Source organism: Neltuma alba, unplaced genomic scaffold (genome assembly GCF_004799145.2).
Source record: "Neltuma alba isolate B1F8T4 unplaced genomic scaffold, ASM479914v2 tig00013810_pilon, whole genome shotgun sequence".
Lineage (NCBI taxonomy): Eukaryota > Viridiplantae > Streptophyta > Magnoliopsida > Fabales > Fabaceae > Neltuma > Neltuma alba.
Window position 1 is genome coordinate 31,720 of NW_021637923.1, and position 18,826 is coordinate 50,545.

General features: G+C 37.9%; 3 protein-coding genes across 4 annotated transcripts; all 3 read right to left on the bottom strand.

Moving 5' to 3' along the window:
* Positions 1–3,324: 3,324 nt before the first annotated feature.
* On the bottom strand, positions 3,325–6,309 carry LOC114739225 (uncharacterized). The gene is made up of 4 exons (XM_028927271.1): positions 6,078–6,309; positions 5,948–5,996; positions 3,601–5,419; positions 3,325–3,387 (listed from the first exon to the last, which is right to left on the bottom strand). Exons 1-4 carry the CDS (start codon positions 6,307–6,309, stop codon positions 3,325–3,327), a joined length of 2,163 nt encoding a protein of 720 aa, XP_028783104.1.
* Positions 6,310–9,623: 3,314 nt separating this feature from the next.
* On the bottom strand, positions 9,624–11,981 carry LOC114739227 (abscisate beta-glucosyltransferase-like). Its single transcript, XM_028927273.1, has 2 exons — positions 11,920–11,981; positions 9,624–11,178 (listed from the first exon to the last, which is right to left on the bottom strand). Exon 2 carries the CDS (start codon positions 11,171–11,173, stop codon positions 9,731–9,733), a length of 1,443 nt encoding a protein of 480 aa, XP_028783106.1. The 5' UTR covers positions 11,174–11,178; positions 11,920–11,981; the 3' UTR covers positions 9,624–9,730.
* LOC114739229 (CBS domain-containing protein CBSX2, chloroplastic) lies at positions 11,747–15,032 on the bottom strand. Of its 2 annotated transcripts, none has more exons than XM_028927275.1 (8): positions 14,914–15,032; positions 14,704–14,791; positions 14,543–14,607; positions 13,974–14,022; positions 13,552–13,604; positions 12,537–12,652; positions 12,290–12,347; positions 11,747–12,200 (listed from the first exon to the last, which is right to left on the bottom strand). In XM_028927275.1, the coding sequence occupies exons 1-8, from the start codon at positions 14,953–14,955 to the stop codon at positions 12,117–12,119; spliced, it is 555 nt and encodes a 184-aa protein (XP_028783108.1). In that variant the 5' UTR covers positions 14,956–15,032; the 3' UTR covers positions 11,747–12,116. The 2 variants fall into 2 exon arrangements, with proteins under 2 accessions (XP_028783108.1, XP_028783107.1); XM_028927274.1 differs by having other exon boundaries at positions 14,893–15,032.
* Positions 15,033–18,826: the final 3,794 nt, after the last annotated feature.

Here is an 18,826-nt window from a genome sequence, read left to right on the forward strand (position 1 = left end):
AAGTGTGTCTCAACGAAAGTACACACTGGACTTACTCCACGAAACAGGAATACTTGGGGCTAAACCTAGTGAGACTCCTATGGAAGAGTCATGCAATCTGGAAGTGAAACCAAAAGGGACACCAGTTAACTCAGAAAGGTACAGAAGACTTGTGGGCAAACTAATCTACTTGACTCATACAAGGCCTGACATTAGTTATGCAGTTGGAGTGGTAAGCCAATTTATGCATCAACCCCAGGAAGAACACATGGAAGCAGTATACAGAATCCTCACCTACCTCAAACTCAACCCTGGAAGAGGACTATTCTTTAAAAGGGGGAGTACAAGGAGCATCGAGGTCTACACTGATGCAGATCATGGGAGAGCTGTGGATAACAGAAGATCTGTCACAGGATACTGTACTTATGTTTGGGGAAACTTAGTCACTTGGCGAAGCAAGAAACAGACAGTAGTCTCAAGAAGCAGTGCTGAGGCTGAGCTAAGAGCTGTAGCCCTGGGGGTATGTGAAGGAATGTGGGTGATTAGACTTCTGAAGGAATTGAGAATCTCCTATGAAGGACCTATGAATCTCTGGTGTGACAATCAAGCCAGCATTGAAATGACCAAAAATCCTGTGTATCACGACCGAACAAAGCATGTTGACATTGATCGGCACTTCATCAAAGAAAAGGTCGAGGATGGTATCATTAACTTGAACTATGTGCGTTCAACTGATCAGATTGCTGACATCATGACCAAACCGTTAGCCAGAGTCAAGTTTGAAGGGCTTCGAAGCAAGCTGGGAATGGTTGACATCTACTCTCCAGCTTGAGGGGGAGTGTTAGAAGCCCTTGATTCTCTCCCTGATTCTCTCCCTTTATTCTCTCCATTAATTACCCATGATTCTAGCTAGACAATAAATTCCTGATTACTTGTGATATTGCAATATCTTTCATTTATTACTGATTGATTGTAACCGGTAGTATGAGACTCTATATATTGTACCCAAATCATATGAAATAACATGGAAGAGTGAATTTTCAATACTCTTTAAGCAACAGGCCATAATGACCCGTGATCCAGCTCGTTGGGATCCTAACCAGCATGCACGACAAATACTTCCGCATTATGTTGGCTACAACATAGGTGACTGTGACTTGATTCTGGGTCCTGCTCTAGTTGGGGAGCATTGGTTCTGTTTTGCATTCGAACCAAAGACCCAGAAGTTTAATGTCCTTGATTCCATGCGAGCAAGTTTACAGCGTAAGAAGACCACCTCCAAGCAGAAGAAGGCAGCCACATATGACCCCCAAGAAATGGCCATCACCGGATGTGTAAGATGTTACTGACCTGTGCATGTTAGATAGGGAAATGACAGTTTTTATATTGTTATCCTTTTGATGAATATGGCATATGTGCAGAGGGATCGGTTTGAAGACATACTTCACATGGTCAGACCAGATTTTAGTGATAACTTGGAAATTGTCTGGCCTGATGTACCACAGCAGAAAAATTTGTGAGTGTATACACCCTACTCATGTGATATGTTATTTGGCTGTGTTGGTTTGAGGAGCTGAAACTGTTAGGGTGGTTTGTGGGCAGGAGGGACTGTGGTGTGCATGTGCTCATATGGCTCAAGAAATGGGAGCCTGATGTTTCCCTTGAATATACCGAGGTATTGACATTACCTTATTTATTGTGCAATCAAGAGTGACCACGTGTGACTTGTTTGGTGGTAAACTTGCTGTGCGGCCTGATGTGTCCTCTTTTCGGCGCGAGCTGATGTGGTGGCTGGTGAACCATGATGACAATGAATGCCGTCAGAATGTGTATGATCTTATCTCACAACCAGAGAAGGGCTGAATGACCAAGAAGAGGAGAACGTCTTTATAGAGAGCATTTAAATTAGGCTGTGACTTTTACTAACTTTGTCAATTGATTCATTTGTTGAAATTGTATGCCAATTATTGTAATGGTTATGATATGCTTGGATTGATGGTATAACAGCACTTATATTTGGAATGACAAATTTCCCTTTAGTCAGGCCAAATGGCCAATGACAAGTTTAGTACAGGTAACGACAAGTTCATTATGGCCAATGACAACTTGTGAAAAGGTTTTCATACAAATTTGTGATTCTGTATTAAAGGTGGCTAAATTTGCACATTGATTCACGGAATGAGAGGTTGACAAAGGAAAATGACAAGTTGACAATGCCAAATCACTGGTTCCCAAGATGTTTTCATGCAAGGGAAAATTTCTATTCCAATTAGTGGAATTCCACTTATGACAATCACAGAATGACAGGTTCACTAACGAAATTGACAAGTTGACTAGTGAAACTTACAAGTTCCCATAAGGTTTTCGTGAAACCGAGATTTTCCGTTGAGATGAGTGGATTCCCACTTATGATAATCACGGAATGACAAGTTCACTAAGGAAATTGACAAGTTGACTTGGGCAATTTACAAGTTCCGATAAAGTTTTCATGAAACCGAGATTCTCTGTTGAAACTAGTGGATTCCCACTTACGATAATCATAGAATGACGAGTTGACAAACGAAAGTGACAAGTTCACTAGCGAAAGTTACAAGTTCGAATAATGTTTTCATGAAACGACTGGATTTTCACTACTGGTAAACACAAGGTTACAACTTCAGAAAGGGAAATGACAAGTTTATTATGGAAAATGACAATTTCCCAGAAGGTTTTAATACATTTTCATACTTTTGAAGACAATGATTACATTGCACATTTCTGACAGCAACCACTTCTGATAAACACGGAATGACAACTTCATATTGCCAAATGACAACTTTACTATGGCACATGACAAGTTCCTATATGGTTTTGACACATTTCGTTTTCTGACAGCAACCACTTCTGATAAACACGGAATTACACATTGCACATTTCTGACAGCAACCACTTCTGATAAACACGGAATGACAACTTCATATTGCCAAATGACAACTTTACTATGGCACATGACAAGTTCCTATATGGTTTTGACACATTTCATTTCTGACAGCAACCACTTCTGATAAACACGGAATGACAACTTCATATTGCCAAATGACAACTTTACTATGCCAAATGACAAGTTCCTATAAGGTTTTGACACATTTCGTTTTCTGACAGCAACCACTTCTGATAAACACGGAATTACACTTTGCACATTTCTGACAGCAACCACTTCTGATGAACATGAAATTACAAGTGCACAAAAGCAAATGACAACTTAACTATGCAAAATAACAAGAAGTGACAAGTTCTGATTTCTTTGACAGCAACAAGTTCTTTACAACATTCAATGACAAGTGCACATTAACTTACATCTTCCACTTAATGTCCCTTTGTCCCAAACATAGAAGTAACAAAAAATATATGTGCACATCTACTAACATCCTGCTCCCAAAAAAATTAAGAAGGATGAACCCTATATGTGCCAAAAAAATTAGTTGTCCCATTTGTAAGTGGAAGTCAACTTGGGTTAGGATTTTTGCATGTCCTCTTTGTATGTCCAGGATGAAGACATCTAGTGCAATGATATATTTTTTTGTTGTGGAATTGTGATTCCTTTCTATTTCTTCTTGGTCTTCCAGAAGGCCTAGCAGTGACTGGGGGTAAAAGCAAGGGTTGAGCAGTAAGATTCTCAAACGTATAGTCATTCAGGTGAGGCATATCAATTGTCACCACTGGAACCATGCTCCGGGCATAGATTTTTTCTTGGGATGAACGTTTGTAACACTCTTCAACATAATCATAAACGTTTCCCCCTATGGTCTTAATGGCTGCACAAGCATGTGAGCATGGAATCCCTAACATTTGCCAAGTTCCACAGCTACATTTGTGTAGGCCAAGGTCCACTCTTTGGTCTCCACGTGATGTGTGCACGCATATTCTTCCCCCTCCATAATTCTCACAGTGCATGTACCTACCGAAATACACATGCTCCAATACTTTTGCCTCTATTTTTGGCCCAACGCAATTACTCCACTTAGTCATTGCTGCATATGATGCATGCATCTTTCTTGCTACTTTCTCCCGGTGCTCATGGATCATTTGGGCCACGTTATGCTTCCTCTCCCTTACCATCCAAGCATTAAAAGATTCAGCTAAATTAGTTGTTATGTTGTCCCACCTTCTATATGGGAACTTGCTCAATGCCCACCTATCCACATCACCTTGATTGATAACCCACTCATATAACTCATGAGACATGGTTCTGAGATCATCCAGCGCATGATCAAACTCATCCGCAAGTCTTGCATAAGCCACTTTATCCAGTACCTTTAATGCATCTTCCTTTGAATTTTCACTTGTCCTTCTCCGACCTCTGTTTAATTTCATATATTCAGAGCTAAAGTTCTCCTTCACATGCCTATAACAGTATGCATGCCTTTCACCCCCAAATATTGCTTGCACAGCACCAATTATAGAATTATGTCTATCTGACACAATAGTCAGTTGCATTGAACCAACAATTTGTTTAATCTTGTGAAAAAACCACGTCCAGTCATCAAGATTCTCTCCCTTCACCACTGCTATTGCAAACGGCAACATCTCATTATCCGCATCATATGCCGAAGCTGACAGTAATGTCCCCTTATATGGACCACTTAAATGAGTACCATCAACATATAATATAGGCCTTGCACCGTTCAAAAAACCCTCAACACATGCACCGTATGCAATGAACACACGCTCAAATCTATTACCAATGGAGGCCCATTCAGCAACCGTTTTGTCATCAGTTTCCTTCAACCTTTCACATAACCATGGTATTAACATATAGGACTGTTCCGGTTTCCCATGTATTTCTTCCATTGCCTTTTCCTTTGCTCTATATGCCTGACAATATGTAAGCCTCACACCATACTCCCTCTCCAACATCTTCCTTATCTCAGTGGGCCGTTTTTCAGCATGGTCCCTTATCTCTTCAACTATTACTGATGATGTCAACGCAGCACTCCCACCATAAGTCACAATCAAATTGTCTTGGGCTGAATGAATGTGCTTATTGCAAAATGTAGTCACACGTAATAGATGACTGTTCTTTCCAACAGCATTTGCACATATCTTCCAAGGACACCCTTCTACTTTACACCTCACATTCATCTTCTCCTTACTATTCCTGATATATCTTGCTGCAAACTTCTCTGCAATACTGAACCTGTACACAGCTTCCCTAAAAGCAACAGCATGTGGAACATATTGGCCCACTCCTACAAACACTCCTGCCCATTTCGTACAATTCATCTCGCCCGTCAGTCTTCCCTGACTCTCTGAACCACTACACTTGCTTCTCTGACTTGATCCGCCTCCTTCAAAAGTTAGGCATTCAACTCCATTCTCAACATTCACTGGCTCATGTTCATCACCAATGGTCGTTTCAAATGTATTCATATATTGTGAAAGTCCAAATAAATTCTCACTCCTGCCACCATAATACCAAGTTAGGACAGCTATATTCAAACGACAGGTTTGAATAAAATAACATGTCTACATATCTAAATAACAAGTCCGCATATGGTTATTACAACTTTACTAACTAAAATAACAAGTCTACATCTACAAACAATTCCTTGCTCAATTAACAAGTCCGTAAGAGGTAATTACAACTTGAGTTACTCATATAACAAGTTTCCATATAGAAACTACTGGTTAGTAAAATAACATCTACAGATCTAAATAACAAGTCCGTATATGATAATTATAACTTCAATACGTTGAATTACAAGTCTACATATGGAAATCTCTGCTTATGTCTAATAACAAGTCTGCATTTCTAAAACACAAGTTTACAAATGGAAATGACATGTCCACTATGTTCAATAACATGCTTGCATTTACTAATTACAATTTAGGACTGCAGCACCATTAGCTTCATTACAATATTTCTATACGAATTACCAACAATATATTAGTAAATAACAAGATTCAATTGGAAAACATAACCACTTACACGTCTGGATCATTCCTTGCTCTACGTTCCCTATCATTCCCTTTCCCTCCTACATACACATGACCACTGCTGTCATTATATCTAAACAAGTTGCTGATATCACCATCATCACAAAGATCAATCAATGTACTCTCATCAAATTTAACTTTATACTTAATCTCATATCCACCACCATCATTGCCTATCCACTGTGAAATTATTCCACACAACTCGTCTACTGTTATCCATTCTTTTATACTGGTTACCCTTACACTCCCTCCAATATATTTAACTATCCCTTCACCATTTGCTTCAAAATGTCCACCAATGTGCACGTAACAGAACAACTCCTTCCCACAGCTTCTTCGGTTATTGAAATCCATTTTTCATACTAATCTGCAGCAAAAATTTACGTTTAGTCAGTACGTTAGCTTCACTAATAAATATTTACTCATTTATTCCATCGACTCAACCATTTACATACCAAATTAAAAACCCGTGACCTCCTGTCTTCCCAACATCACTTTAGGCCTTCACAACTTCACTTTAGGGCTTCACAACTTCACTTTAGGGCTTGACGACTTCAACACCGAAAATCATGGTATCGTCATTCCCTCATTCCGCGGCAACACCTCAACGTTCACGGTCAAACTAACGGCCATTATCCAACCTACACTCTGCCAAACCACTACACTCTGACCCCTTCCCCATCGCAACCAGCACCGTGCACTACAAATGACAGATGACCGTTCAGACTACGAAAACAAAAATATCCCACCTCCAACTAACCACAACCTCCTACATTGTCATATCTTTCATCTTCAACTACACCTCCCATTCCCTCCCTTCCTCCAGCCTACTCACCCACACAGCAGAGATGAAGATGGAGAATGTGACGATGTGTAACTCTTACAGGGAACAATACAAGAATGGTTTACTCAGTAAGTTAGTCGCATTATTGCCAATGTTCGAAGATCCCAATATCGCACATATTCGTTCGGCTCATCCTACTCCGCCAGCTCTCCCGCCACCCATTAAAATCCTGGTCTCTGCCTTCATTAACAGTCATGATGAGTGAGGGCATTTCAGCCATTTTCCTCACATTTCATAATTGCAAATTGGGACCGGGTCCTCTGCAGCAATTTCTCAAATTGGGGGTCCCTGATTGCCATTTTATATATTGGGGGGTCTTTATTTGCAATTTTCCCTTTTAATTATTCTTAAAAATAACTATTTTTATTTTTATAATTTTAATTTTAATTAAATATGTATCATTCAATAAAATTTATGTCATTTTCAGTCATTTTATATCTAAACTTACTTTTACATTTATCATCTAAATAAGTTTTAGCTTCTCAAATTGACTTTTTTAGAAAACTCAATCCAAACATAAATCACATTATACTATATGACTTTTACTCAATCTGATTTCTATAAAAGTCAGATTTAAAAAAAGTTACTTCTGTCATTGCTATCCCAAACACACCCTACCTCATCAGCACCTCCATAAAAGAACTACAAGACTCATCAACAGCACTGATTAGATTCTGCTTTTCACTTCATGTTAAGTTTTTTTTAAAATTTTTGTAATACTTCATGTTTAGTTCTAATGAATGAGCCTAGTCCCCCCCCCCGGTTTTTTTTTCCTCTTCAGCTTATTAATTATAGGGTTAAAGTACGCCCAGCACCCCCAAACTATTTTCCCAAGTGCATCCAGTGTTCTAAAGTAATTTTTGGTGCGTCCAGTATCTCAAACTAATTAAAACGGTGCATCCAATGTCCCAAACTAATTAAAACGGTGCATCCATATCCCGGGCTAACAAAAAAGTTAAGTTTGACCGTTAGTTGACCGAAAAATCTGACATGGCGGATAGTAGGTGTCTGATGTGTATTATTTTGACGAGTTAAGGTGCGCATAGCACCCTGAACTATTTTTCCAGGTGCGCTCAGTGTCATAAACTAATTTTTGGTGCATCCCGTGTCCCAAACTAATTAAAACGGTACGTCCACATCCCAGGCTACCAGGCTAACAGAAAAGTCTCGTTTGATTGTTACCTTGTTGATTTAGCCAAGGAACAAAAAACCAGACCGGATACTAAACCGGTTGAGGTAGTGGTTCAAGGGTTAATGGGTCAGATCGGGGTCAACTCGGGATCAAACCGGTCATATTAAAATAATATAATTTAATTAAAAATGACAAAATATAACAATACTAATAATTACTAATAACAAAATATAAAGAAATACAATAAGAATTTGATTGTAATAATAATAAAGTACAACAATATTGAGAATTTTGATCTTTATAATTTTTCAATAACTAAAATTAATAGTTATTGATACCAAAGTCATCATCAAAATTCATTTAAATCTATAATAATTGAGATATTAGGAGTTAAATGAGAAAAAATAGGACAAATGTCAATATATTTATTTAAACCGGTTCACACCGGTTTGACTGGTTCAATCCGGTTTGAACCGATCCCCGGTTTAGCTTATGAACCAGAGCAGACCATTGATCGGTTCATCGGTTTACCGATTGAACCGGCCGGTCCGGTTCAGTTTTTTTACACTGGATTCAGCTGAAGGTTGACCGAAAAATCCTACATGACGGACACGCAGGTGTCTGATGTGTATTATTTTGACTGAAAATTCAATTTATTTCCTCCTCTTCTAACATTTATCTTCTGCCAATTTTTAAACTTAAAAAAAAGAAAGACCATCTATCCACCCTCTTAAATCCTAGTACATGTACCACCCATTCAACCCCATCCTCGTCTTTAACATTTTATCCCATTTCTTCTACCACTCCAATTTGAAACCACAACCGCTATCACAGCACATTTCCATCTTCATCTCTGTCGACTCCTCATCCGACTCGCATTTGCTTCCCTCCTTGTAGAACACAATAAACTTCTCCTTGGTCACTCCATCGACATCGTCGTCGCCTTCTAAGAAAACACCCGCCACCACCGGGCTTGTCTCGGGAGCTTTAGTCAAAATAATACACATCAGACGCTTGCGCTGAATCAGCAAGGTAACTGTCAAACAAGACTTTTCTGTTAGCCTGGGATGTGGACGCACCGTTTTAATTAGTTTGGGACACTTGATACACCAAAAATTACTTTAGGACACTGGGCGTACCTGGAAAAATAGTTCAGGGTGCTAGGCGCACCTTAACTCGTCAAAATAATACACATCAGACGCCTACGTGTCCGCCACGTCAGATTTTTTGGTCAACTAACGGTCAAACTTAACTTTTCTGTTAGCTCAAGATATGGATGCACCGTTTTAATTAGTTTGGGACACTGGATGCACCGAAAATTACTTTAGGACACTGAGTGTACCTGGAAAAATAGTTCGGGACGCTGGGTGTACCTTAACCCTTAATTATATCCAATACTTAAGTTTTCAAATTCTTTTCATGTCTATGATTTCTTGTTTGCATCAGGTCTCATTTCTCCTAAGTTTTTAAACTTCACGCTCATTTAAAGTTCCATTTTAATACTTGACTGAAGTACCCAAATTTGATGGATTATACAAGTGGGAACTGGGAACCATAAGTTCGTACAGTTTTCAATGGCAAATTGAGATCGTAAGCATAAAATTTAAACCAAAAAACCCACAATCGAATTTGCTTGAAACAAAAGTATTTATCCGAATGCTACATTTTAGTGACTAAATTGGGAATTAGGCATCGAAATTGTTATGTAGTTGTGTGTTCCAACTTCCAAGGACTGCTGGAAGATGGATCTTTACAAGCATAATTCCCCAGAAAGGAAAAAAAGGTTAATAACAACTATACTAATTTGCTTTAAAACAAGTTTGGCGGCGACTTGTAAGTTCATGGATCAATGCATCAATATCCGCGTAAGAAGTGCCTCCTTCATCGACAGCTCTTCTTGCTTTGGCTGCAATGTCTCTGATTCTCTCTCTCATCTCCTCTGCTTCTTCACTCTTAGTCATCACTTTCTTCACCGCCTTCTCCATTTTATCTCTCCTCACTAGCTCTCTCCGTTCATCCTGCCATGAAACCCACTCTCGACTTCCCACCTCCGCTCCAACCTTCAAAACCCTAGTGACCAGCTTCTCGTTCGTAAATTGCTCCGCCGATAACGGCCACGTTATCATGGGAACCCCCGAACTCAACCCTTCCAACGTCGAATTCCACCCACAATGTGTCATAAATCCCCCCACTGATTTATGTTCTAGTATCAAAAGCTGTGGAGCCCAACCCCTTATGATCAAACCTCTGTTCGTTTCTTTCATTCTCTGTTCGAACCCATCTGGGAGCCAATTGTATTCACCCTCTTCCTCTGTTTCGGAGGATTTGAAGATTTTCCCTATAACCCAAATGAATGGTTGATCGCAAGATTCAAGTGCATATGCAATTTCCTTGAGCTGTTCTCGGGGCAATCGAGCTAAACTCCCGAAGCTGATGTACAGAACTGACTTGGGTTCTTTTGAATTCAGCCAATTCAAACAGGATTGTTCGTCAATTGTAGGAATCTTTCCTCTCTCTGTTTTATCCTCTGTGTTTTTGTTACACAGAGATACAGGTCCTACGAGCCATACTCTCGTCTTTATAACATTTCTAAGGTAATCAGCATAAGTGGGTTCCAAATCGTAGAAGCTGTTTGTCACGGTCCCGAAACTATTCTCCTCTGCTTTCTTCCTCCGACCGAATCCTTGAGATGGGTCTTTGATAAATGGCGGAAGCTGCGACCTCGTCAGTTCAATCGGGTCGGGGAGACCCGGAACTACAAAGGGCTCTAAATCGGAACCCAGTTTCTCATGCGGACCATAGTTTGTAACGTTGTGGAAGACACAGCGAGAGAAACACCCACTGCCGTGGAAGACGATCCTTGGGATTCGGAGCTCGTCGATGACATCGGCAGACCAGCGATGGAACATGTCGACGACGATAGCATCAGGACGGAGATCCTCGAGGAGTTGTCGGAGAGGTTGTTGGAGGACAGAGGTGTCTGTGGCGGGGCCAGCGGACATGTCGACGTCGGAGACTTCAACGTTGGGAGGCAGAGTAAGAATACTGATGGGAAGGCCGGATTGTTGGTGTCGAAAGATGGATTTGTGGAACTGAAGGGAGTTAGAGAGGGTGGTGATGATGATGGAGTTGGCTCCGCCATGAGATGCGAAAGCTATTGCGGTGTCGATCATGGGGATCTGATGGCCTCCTCCCACAAAAGGGAAGAAGATCATCTGTACAGGAGAGGTTGCAGAAACCATAGCTTCTGAGAAAAGAAAGGAAAAAGGGGAAGTTGAAGTGATGAATTGAGAGGTGATTTACTACATAAATAAAGCTTACAATATAGCGAAGATAGATAGTGAAAGTGAGGAAAAGGGTAGGGATGAAACGTCATGAGTAACATACAAAAGCTTCTTATGAGTAACTATCAGCGAGAGATAAATAGGAGATTCTGACTCTGGGGATTAATAGGGACATTTTAATACTCTTTGGTTACTTAATATAAAACTTACTTAATTAATTTTATTAAATTAAAAAAATTAGATAAATTAATTAATTATAAAAAATATGATATATTTTTTTTAAAACATCATAATCATCTTTCTTAACATCTCTTATTTCTTCCTTTTTCTACTTGATTATGATTGAGAAAGTATTTATAAGAATAATTTAGAAAAAATTAATAAATATGAAAAATAAATCTTATATTTAGAACTAAAATCAACTCAATAATTAGGTTTTATATTAAATACCAGAAGAGTATCTACTAAAAGGTCAAAAAAAAAAAAGGAAGAACGTGCGATATTTTCCGGCCAACGTTTACAATACCTATATTGGTCAAATATGCTGATATTGATTAACATGCCTTCCTAATCATCCCATAACACAAGCATTGAATATTGATCTCTATAAGTAACTGGTATACAACGGTTCTGAATGCTGGAATCTATTATATAGCATCAAAGAGGAACTGGATTAATGACTACAAAACGCTAAGCAATCCTACCCAAAATATCGTAAAAAGCCCGTGTAACTTGTCAACATTGTGTATCAAGGAAGCAGATCGATCAATCCCCACCTTCCGCTAAATCGTAGAAGTAGCCCATTGAAAGGTCAGTAAAGAACATCAAAAGTTGCCTTCAGCTCCACCAATGGACTCTCAGCCTTATCCACAGATTTGCTCAAACGACACTCCTGAAACCACTACATGGGCTTCTCATCACTCTCACTAGCACGTTTTGATTGTAAAGCTGCTCTTACGATGTTCCCCCTTGTAATAAGTCCAACCTGAATAACAATAAAACAAAGATCAATGAGAGAAAACAGCAGGACTCAAAAGAACGAAGCTTTTAACAGGAGATGCACAATCTACTTACCAGTTTGCCATCTTCATCTACTACAGGTAATCGGCGATATTTTGTTTCAAGCAACAACCTAACACGAGAAGTGATGAGGTCAGATATCAAGGAACTCGTGCTGATAGATTCCTCGGAAACTTGTGAAATCAAAAGTGGCACTAAGTTGACAACAATGATCTTATAAATAAGAAGAAAATGATGAGTTAGAAATACAGAGATCAAAGACAGAAGTCAATGGCATGGGCCTGGTATGCGAAATCCTTACCTGGCAGCATCTTCCAGATTAGTGGATTTATGAACAACAAGTGGGGTTGGCGTCATTAAGTCCCCCACAACTTTGCCATTTGTCTTACTAAGAAGCTTTTGTATCTCATTGAATGTCTGCCATACAAACAGTAATTAGAAACTGCAGAATGCTAATACTGGTGACTGCCAACTGATAAGGCACACAAGTACAATTTCTCATCTGTTCCATATATAATTCTAGTTATAGATGCAATCTAGTTGTACAAGAAAATCGGTTTATATAAACAATACTGCTTACACAGATATGTGCTGCCCTCTTACCCTATTATCCAGTGAGTTTAAAATGATGCAAGACTGAAAACGAGTTTGTTACCTCAAGCATGTTATTAATGGCTCTTCCGGAAAATACATAAACATGTACAATTCCTCTTCGCAGAAAACAAAGACAGGAGAGAGGGAATAATTGAGGAGAAAAAATACTATATTGCGAATTATGAAAGCAAAAGAGATGAAGTTTAATTTCCTTCATTTATAATTAGTAGTAGTCCATCAAGCATTTCAGGAAAAAAAAAAAAGTGCTACACCCTGAAGGCAACATATATAACAGATACTGGCTGATATACAATGGAAAGAAAATGTCAACAGGGTTTGGCTTTCACTGTTCATAAATTCGGATGTTCATGTATGTTCTCATAAAAAGAATTTGTGCATAGGTGCAGAGTGGCGCATAGTTAAACTGTCCAAGCGCTCAGTCCAAAAAAAAGAAAAAACCCTGTCCAAGTGCAACGTTGTAAATATCATCATTACCATAAACCCAACTACCCTAATGTGAACATAATAGATCTCGCATCAAACTTATCAACGACGTTGCCATAAAACAAATAACTTTTATTCAGTGACTTAGTGTTTCGTCTGACATTAAGTAAAATAGTCTGATAATGAAATATTTCAGGATTGACAGCAATGCTATGGAACAGAGCAAAATTTCACAAAGCAGTACAATAAAAACATAAACAACAATCAAGAAGACATACTTTCCAAGAACTGTCCACATCAGGAAACATGTTTGTTTCACATTGACTGCCACCTAAAGCAGAAGAAAAGAAAAAACAGAAACGAAGGAAAGAAACATTAGCGCCAAATTTGCAATATACACCGGAAAAAAGAAAAAAGAAAAAAGCAGACAAGAACAACATCTGAATCTCTCTGATTAGTTCCAGAATAATATAAAGGGTGAGACTGACATCTGCCTGATGATAGTGTCCAGTGGCCATCTACCATCAAAGAGACTGTGTCACAGACTTCTCTAGAATAATTTAACAGTATAATTAACAACAATGATCTATAAGGGCATAAAGTTTCGTCCAAAATTTACACTAAAAAGTATGCACCATCGTTCTCCGATCTATGAGATGAAATACTATTTCGACTTTCTAATTAAAAATGTCTATATTACCTGATATTGAATCGATTGCTAACAAGTCATAATCTGAGACAACGCCAACCTGCAACCCAAAAAAGAAATCTCAAATGAGAAATTGAAACAATGGAGTCCCACCATGCACCAAGTAAGAGCAAGAAGGACCAAGTCAGGGGCAAAACGTACAATTTCTCTCAACTATACGCTTATCGATTTAATACTAATAATCTTAAAAGCAGCAGCTTAAATATTATAATTCTCCAATAATGGCCTTCTTAACAATTTGATCATATTTTTTATTCTTAACCTGCGCCTCAAAGGAGACAGGTAGCCTGTTCACCCAAGTGATCTTCAGGAAACGAAGTTGATAAAAAAAAAAAAAAGAATTTAAAAGAGGGAGAAGGCATTAAAATTAAATAATGAGAAAAAGAAAGCTTGATCTGGCAAAAAGAAAGAAAGAAAGGAAGGTTGATACTGTCCGTTCATAAGAAGCCATAAGCCACGCAGTATATTCATAATTTACCACATTTAGTAGGATAGTACAAATGCTTGTTGACTTGTTCTCGTTATTACTGTTAACAAGGTCAAATCAATTTAAAAATTACCAAATTCCATTCATCATCGATTACGGGAAGACCACTGATCCTGTTATTAACGAGAGCCTCCAACGCTGTAACAAAAATAAAAAGCACATGATCACTAAGGAAAAGGGAAGAACCACACAACACAGGGAGAGCCATCCTTATCAATTCGTAGTAGTACCAACCTTCCTCAACAGTGGTGGTGATTTTCACAACGTGCAAGTTTTCCTTCTTCGTCATGAAATCAGCCACTCTGTATGTTCCATTCCTACGCTGAAAATTTAAAACCTACATTAAAAAACCAGAACATGCATGCACAGAAAAAGGAAAAAAAAAAAACAAAGGACAGAGAGAGAGAGAGAGATAACAACGACAGGTAAGGTATTGATCCGTACTGGAACAGAATTGATGCGGGGGCCAGATGACCCGAGAGCCATGGGGAAACGTCGTCGTTTAAGGAGGGAAGACGCGAGCTGGGAATGCCCAGAATGGCATTGGTGGAGTTGGTGAATGAAAAGGAAGAAGCGACAGAAAAGCGAGTAAGAGGAAGCGTGGCGGTCAAATTAATGGAAGCCATTAATTAAATTGAAGAAAGATCTTTGAAATCTGGTTTGAATCGAGAGAGACTCTGAAGTGGGAGAAGAGAATAAACAAAAAGGAATCGCGCTTACGCTGTATAATACGATCGGAGAAGAATATAAGGAGAGATCAAAGTAGGAGGCAGGGAGAGAGTAGAAGCCGTGCACGTACTTTACTTTTCTGATTTCGCGGGCGCTGCTCTAATTCCGTTGAACGCGGATTCTCCCACCACTTGCGCGAGAAAAGTCGGTGCCCCCGAATTGGAGACCCCCAAAATAATTTAAATTAATTAATAAAGTGATTATTTAATTATATTTATATGTTAATTTATTCTTTCTATAGTTAAAAATCCAGGGAAGACAGCACTAGGATGAATAATGAGAGCAAAGAAAATGACTTGAGAAGCTCAGTTGGAAGTCAAGAAAACTCAGTTAATAATTATGAGAACTAATAAGTTCGAATTAACTTTTAAGTTTTAACTGTTAAATATTTTTTCTCAGAGATATAAAGTATCATTTTTGTCGTGAAACTTGAAGTGAAATAAAAATATCTTTGGGAGGGTGCTTATTTTTGTTTAGATCTAATAATAATGCTCAAGTTAAACGTGATAATATTAGATGCCAGACACTATATATATAAGAAAAGAATTACTGATTATTATAGTAATGAAATCTTCTCGTTTTGGAAAGAAATGTTATTTATTTAAAATCCAAACTTAAGGCTTAGGAGCTACTCCCTCTATTTTTTATTACTAACTCTGAACCTTAATATAAAAGCTAGTTAAGTAATTTGAGTATATTAAAAAAGTTTTTAAAATTAATTATCTATAATAAATAGATATTGTCTTTCTTAAAATACTCTTACTAATCACATGTATTACATGGAACTTCTAGTTGATAGAATATTTAACATGTGTAATTACTACAAAGCTTACTTTCAAAAAATAGATAAATATGAGAGACAAAGTGAATTAGGATTTTATATTTAAAATCAAATTAAATATCAAATTAGCTCTTATATTAAAGACCTAAAATAGTATAAGAGACAATTGCGAAACATGTCATGTTCTTTTTTTTTTTTTTAATAAAAGACACTTAGAAGTTGTCTCAAATTTTGCTAGTTGATTTTCTATTTGACTCTGTTTAATTACTCATATTACTCATATCATTACATTTAATTCTCACATATTTTCTCTTTCCCACAATCGCACATTATCTTTTTTTTCCTTATCTATGAGAGTATTTTTGGTAAAAAGATTACATTTTTTTATACATTTATTGTTTTCAATTACTTTTGACCAACATAATTTAATTAATTTTCTCTTATAATAAGTAAATCTCAGTGCTTCTAACAAGAGGCCAGTTAAAAATATTACAAATAAGTTATAAAAGGGTTATGACCAACATGCCTATAAAAGGTGTTAGCATGAATTATGGCAAGAACTCGATTTTGATTTTTTTTTGGGGGGTCCAAAAAACCCATGCAACTCATGAGGAATCTATGTTTAAAATATTAAATTAAATCAGTATATGCCAAGATTCCATTTTCAACGAATGTCTTATAATAATTAATCCTTAATTCCTTCTAAAACATTGAACCGTGTTGGATCATTTTTTTAAAAGACATTTATGATATTTTTAAAAATTAAATTAATAGTCAAACAGCAATTAAGAGAGAGCCAAATCAAAACAAAAGACGCAGAGAAAGGGGAGAGGGCGAAAGTGGTGGTTGGGTTTTGTCTTGTTCTGTTTTTTCCTCTCATTCTTCCAACGGAGAAAATTAATCAGGTTTGGAAATCTTCAAAATTCAATTTGACGAACGGGGCGTTGTCATTTTCCGTTTTCAGTTTTCTAGAAGCATTGCTCCTCTTATGGTTATTAGTGTAAGAACCACTTAATTAATTTCAAAGAATTTTTAAAAATAAATAAGCTGCTTAATTTTTAAAAAATTGATATAATCTCTTTAAAGTATATCTACATATAGTTGAATTATATTTTTTTATAAAACAATAATTAACAAATATAAAGTAATGAAAGTTTTACATTTATTCAGGTTAAGAAAAAAGGAGAAAGTTTAACATTTAGAAAATAAAGGAAAAATTAATTTTTGTCCTCTAAATTTTACTATCTTCTATCCTAATTATAAAACCTCATTTGTAGTCTACAAACGAAGCCTTATAATTAGGACCGGAGGTAGTAACTCACTTATAATTCAATCTTTCAATTATCACTCGATACAACTCAGCTTCTAAACTTTTAACTCGTTTATAACTACTCTTAATAATGTCCAAATTGAGAATCTTAGAAAAGATGTTTGCAATGAAGAAATTAAATCTGCCCTCTTTGCTATGGGGGCTCTTAAGTCCCCAGGCCCCGATGGCCTTAATGCTCTCTTCTATCAAAGCCAATGGGAAATAGTTGGGATTTCGGTCAACAGGTTGGTCAAACAAGCTTTTATGGATACTTCTCTGATTGATTCTATAAATCACACCTTTATTGTTCTTATTCCTAAGAAGGACCATCTTGAAACGATTAGAGACTTTCGACCTATAAGCCTATGTAATGTCATTTATAAAATTATCTCTAAAGTTGTGGTGAACAGGATGAAGAGCTTTCTTCCAAATATTATCTCTCCTAACCAATGCAGCTTTGTCCCCGGACGCACAAGTTCAGATAATATTATTGTTGCCCAAGAGGTTATCCATTCAATGCGCAATATGAAGGAAAGAAAGGGTACATGGCCATCAAGATTGATCTAGAGAAAGCCTATGATCGCATCAAGTGGAGCTTTGTTACGAAATGTCTGGTGGAACTAGGAATGCCGGAGACCATCATCAAGGTTATATCTGCATGCATTTCCTCTCCTTCAATGCAAATCCTCTGGGAAGGAGACAAAGCTGACAAGTTCAGGCCCTCCAGAGGCCTTAGGCAAGGAGACCCGCTCTCTCCCTACTTGTTCGTAATTTGCATGGAGAAGCTTGCCCATATCATTCAGAACGAAATGTATGTAGGAAATTGGAAGCCCGTTAAACTAGGTAAGACTGGCCCCCCATCTCTCATTTATTTTTTGCTGACGATTTGTTGATCTTTGCAGAGGCTAGTTTAGAACAAGTAGACGTGATTAGAAGTTGCTTAACTCAATTTTGTGAGGCCTCGGGGCAGAAAGTTAACCATGATAAAACCAAGATCTTCTTCTCCCAAAATGTCAACCATAACCGAGCTTCTCAACTCAGCACGAAGCTTGGGTTCAACCACAGCAAACCTTGGGAAATACTTGGGAGTCCCCCCTCCACCATGATCGAGTGTCTAAGGATACTTATAACTTCATCATTGACAAAGTCAATAGCTGTCTCAGCAATTGGAAGATCAACACCTCTCCTTCGTCGGGCACGACACCCTTGTGAAGTCTGTCATTAGTGCAATGCCCAACCATGCTATGCAGACAGCTTATTTACCGGATGACACTTGCAATAGATAGAGAAAAAGGCACGTGACTTCCTGTGGGGCTCTTCTGAAGGGAAACAAAGAATGCATCTAGTCTCCTGGGATCAAGTTTGCACCGAAAAACAAAATGGAGGATTAGGCATGAGACACATAAAGCAGCAAAATAGAGCCTTCATGATGAAATTAGGATGGGGTCTTGTTACTAAAAGAGACTCCCTCTGGACAAGAGTTATTAGAAGCAAATATGGGTGTGGCAATGATCTCATACCCCAGATTAACATCAAGA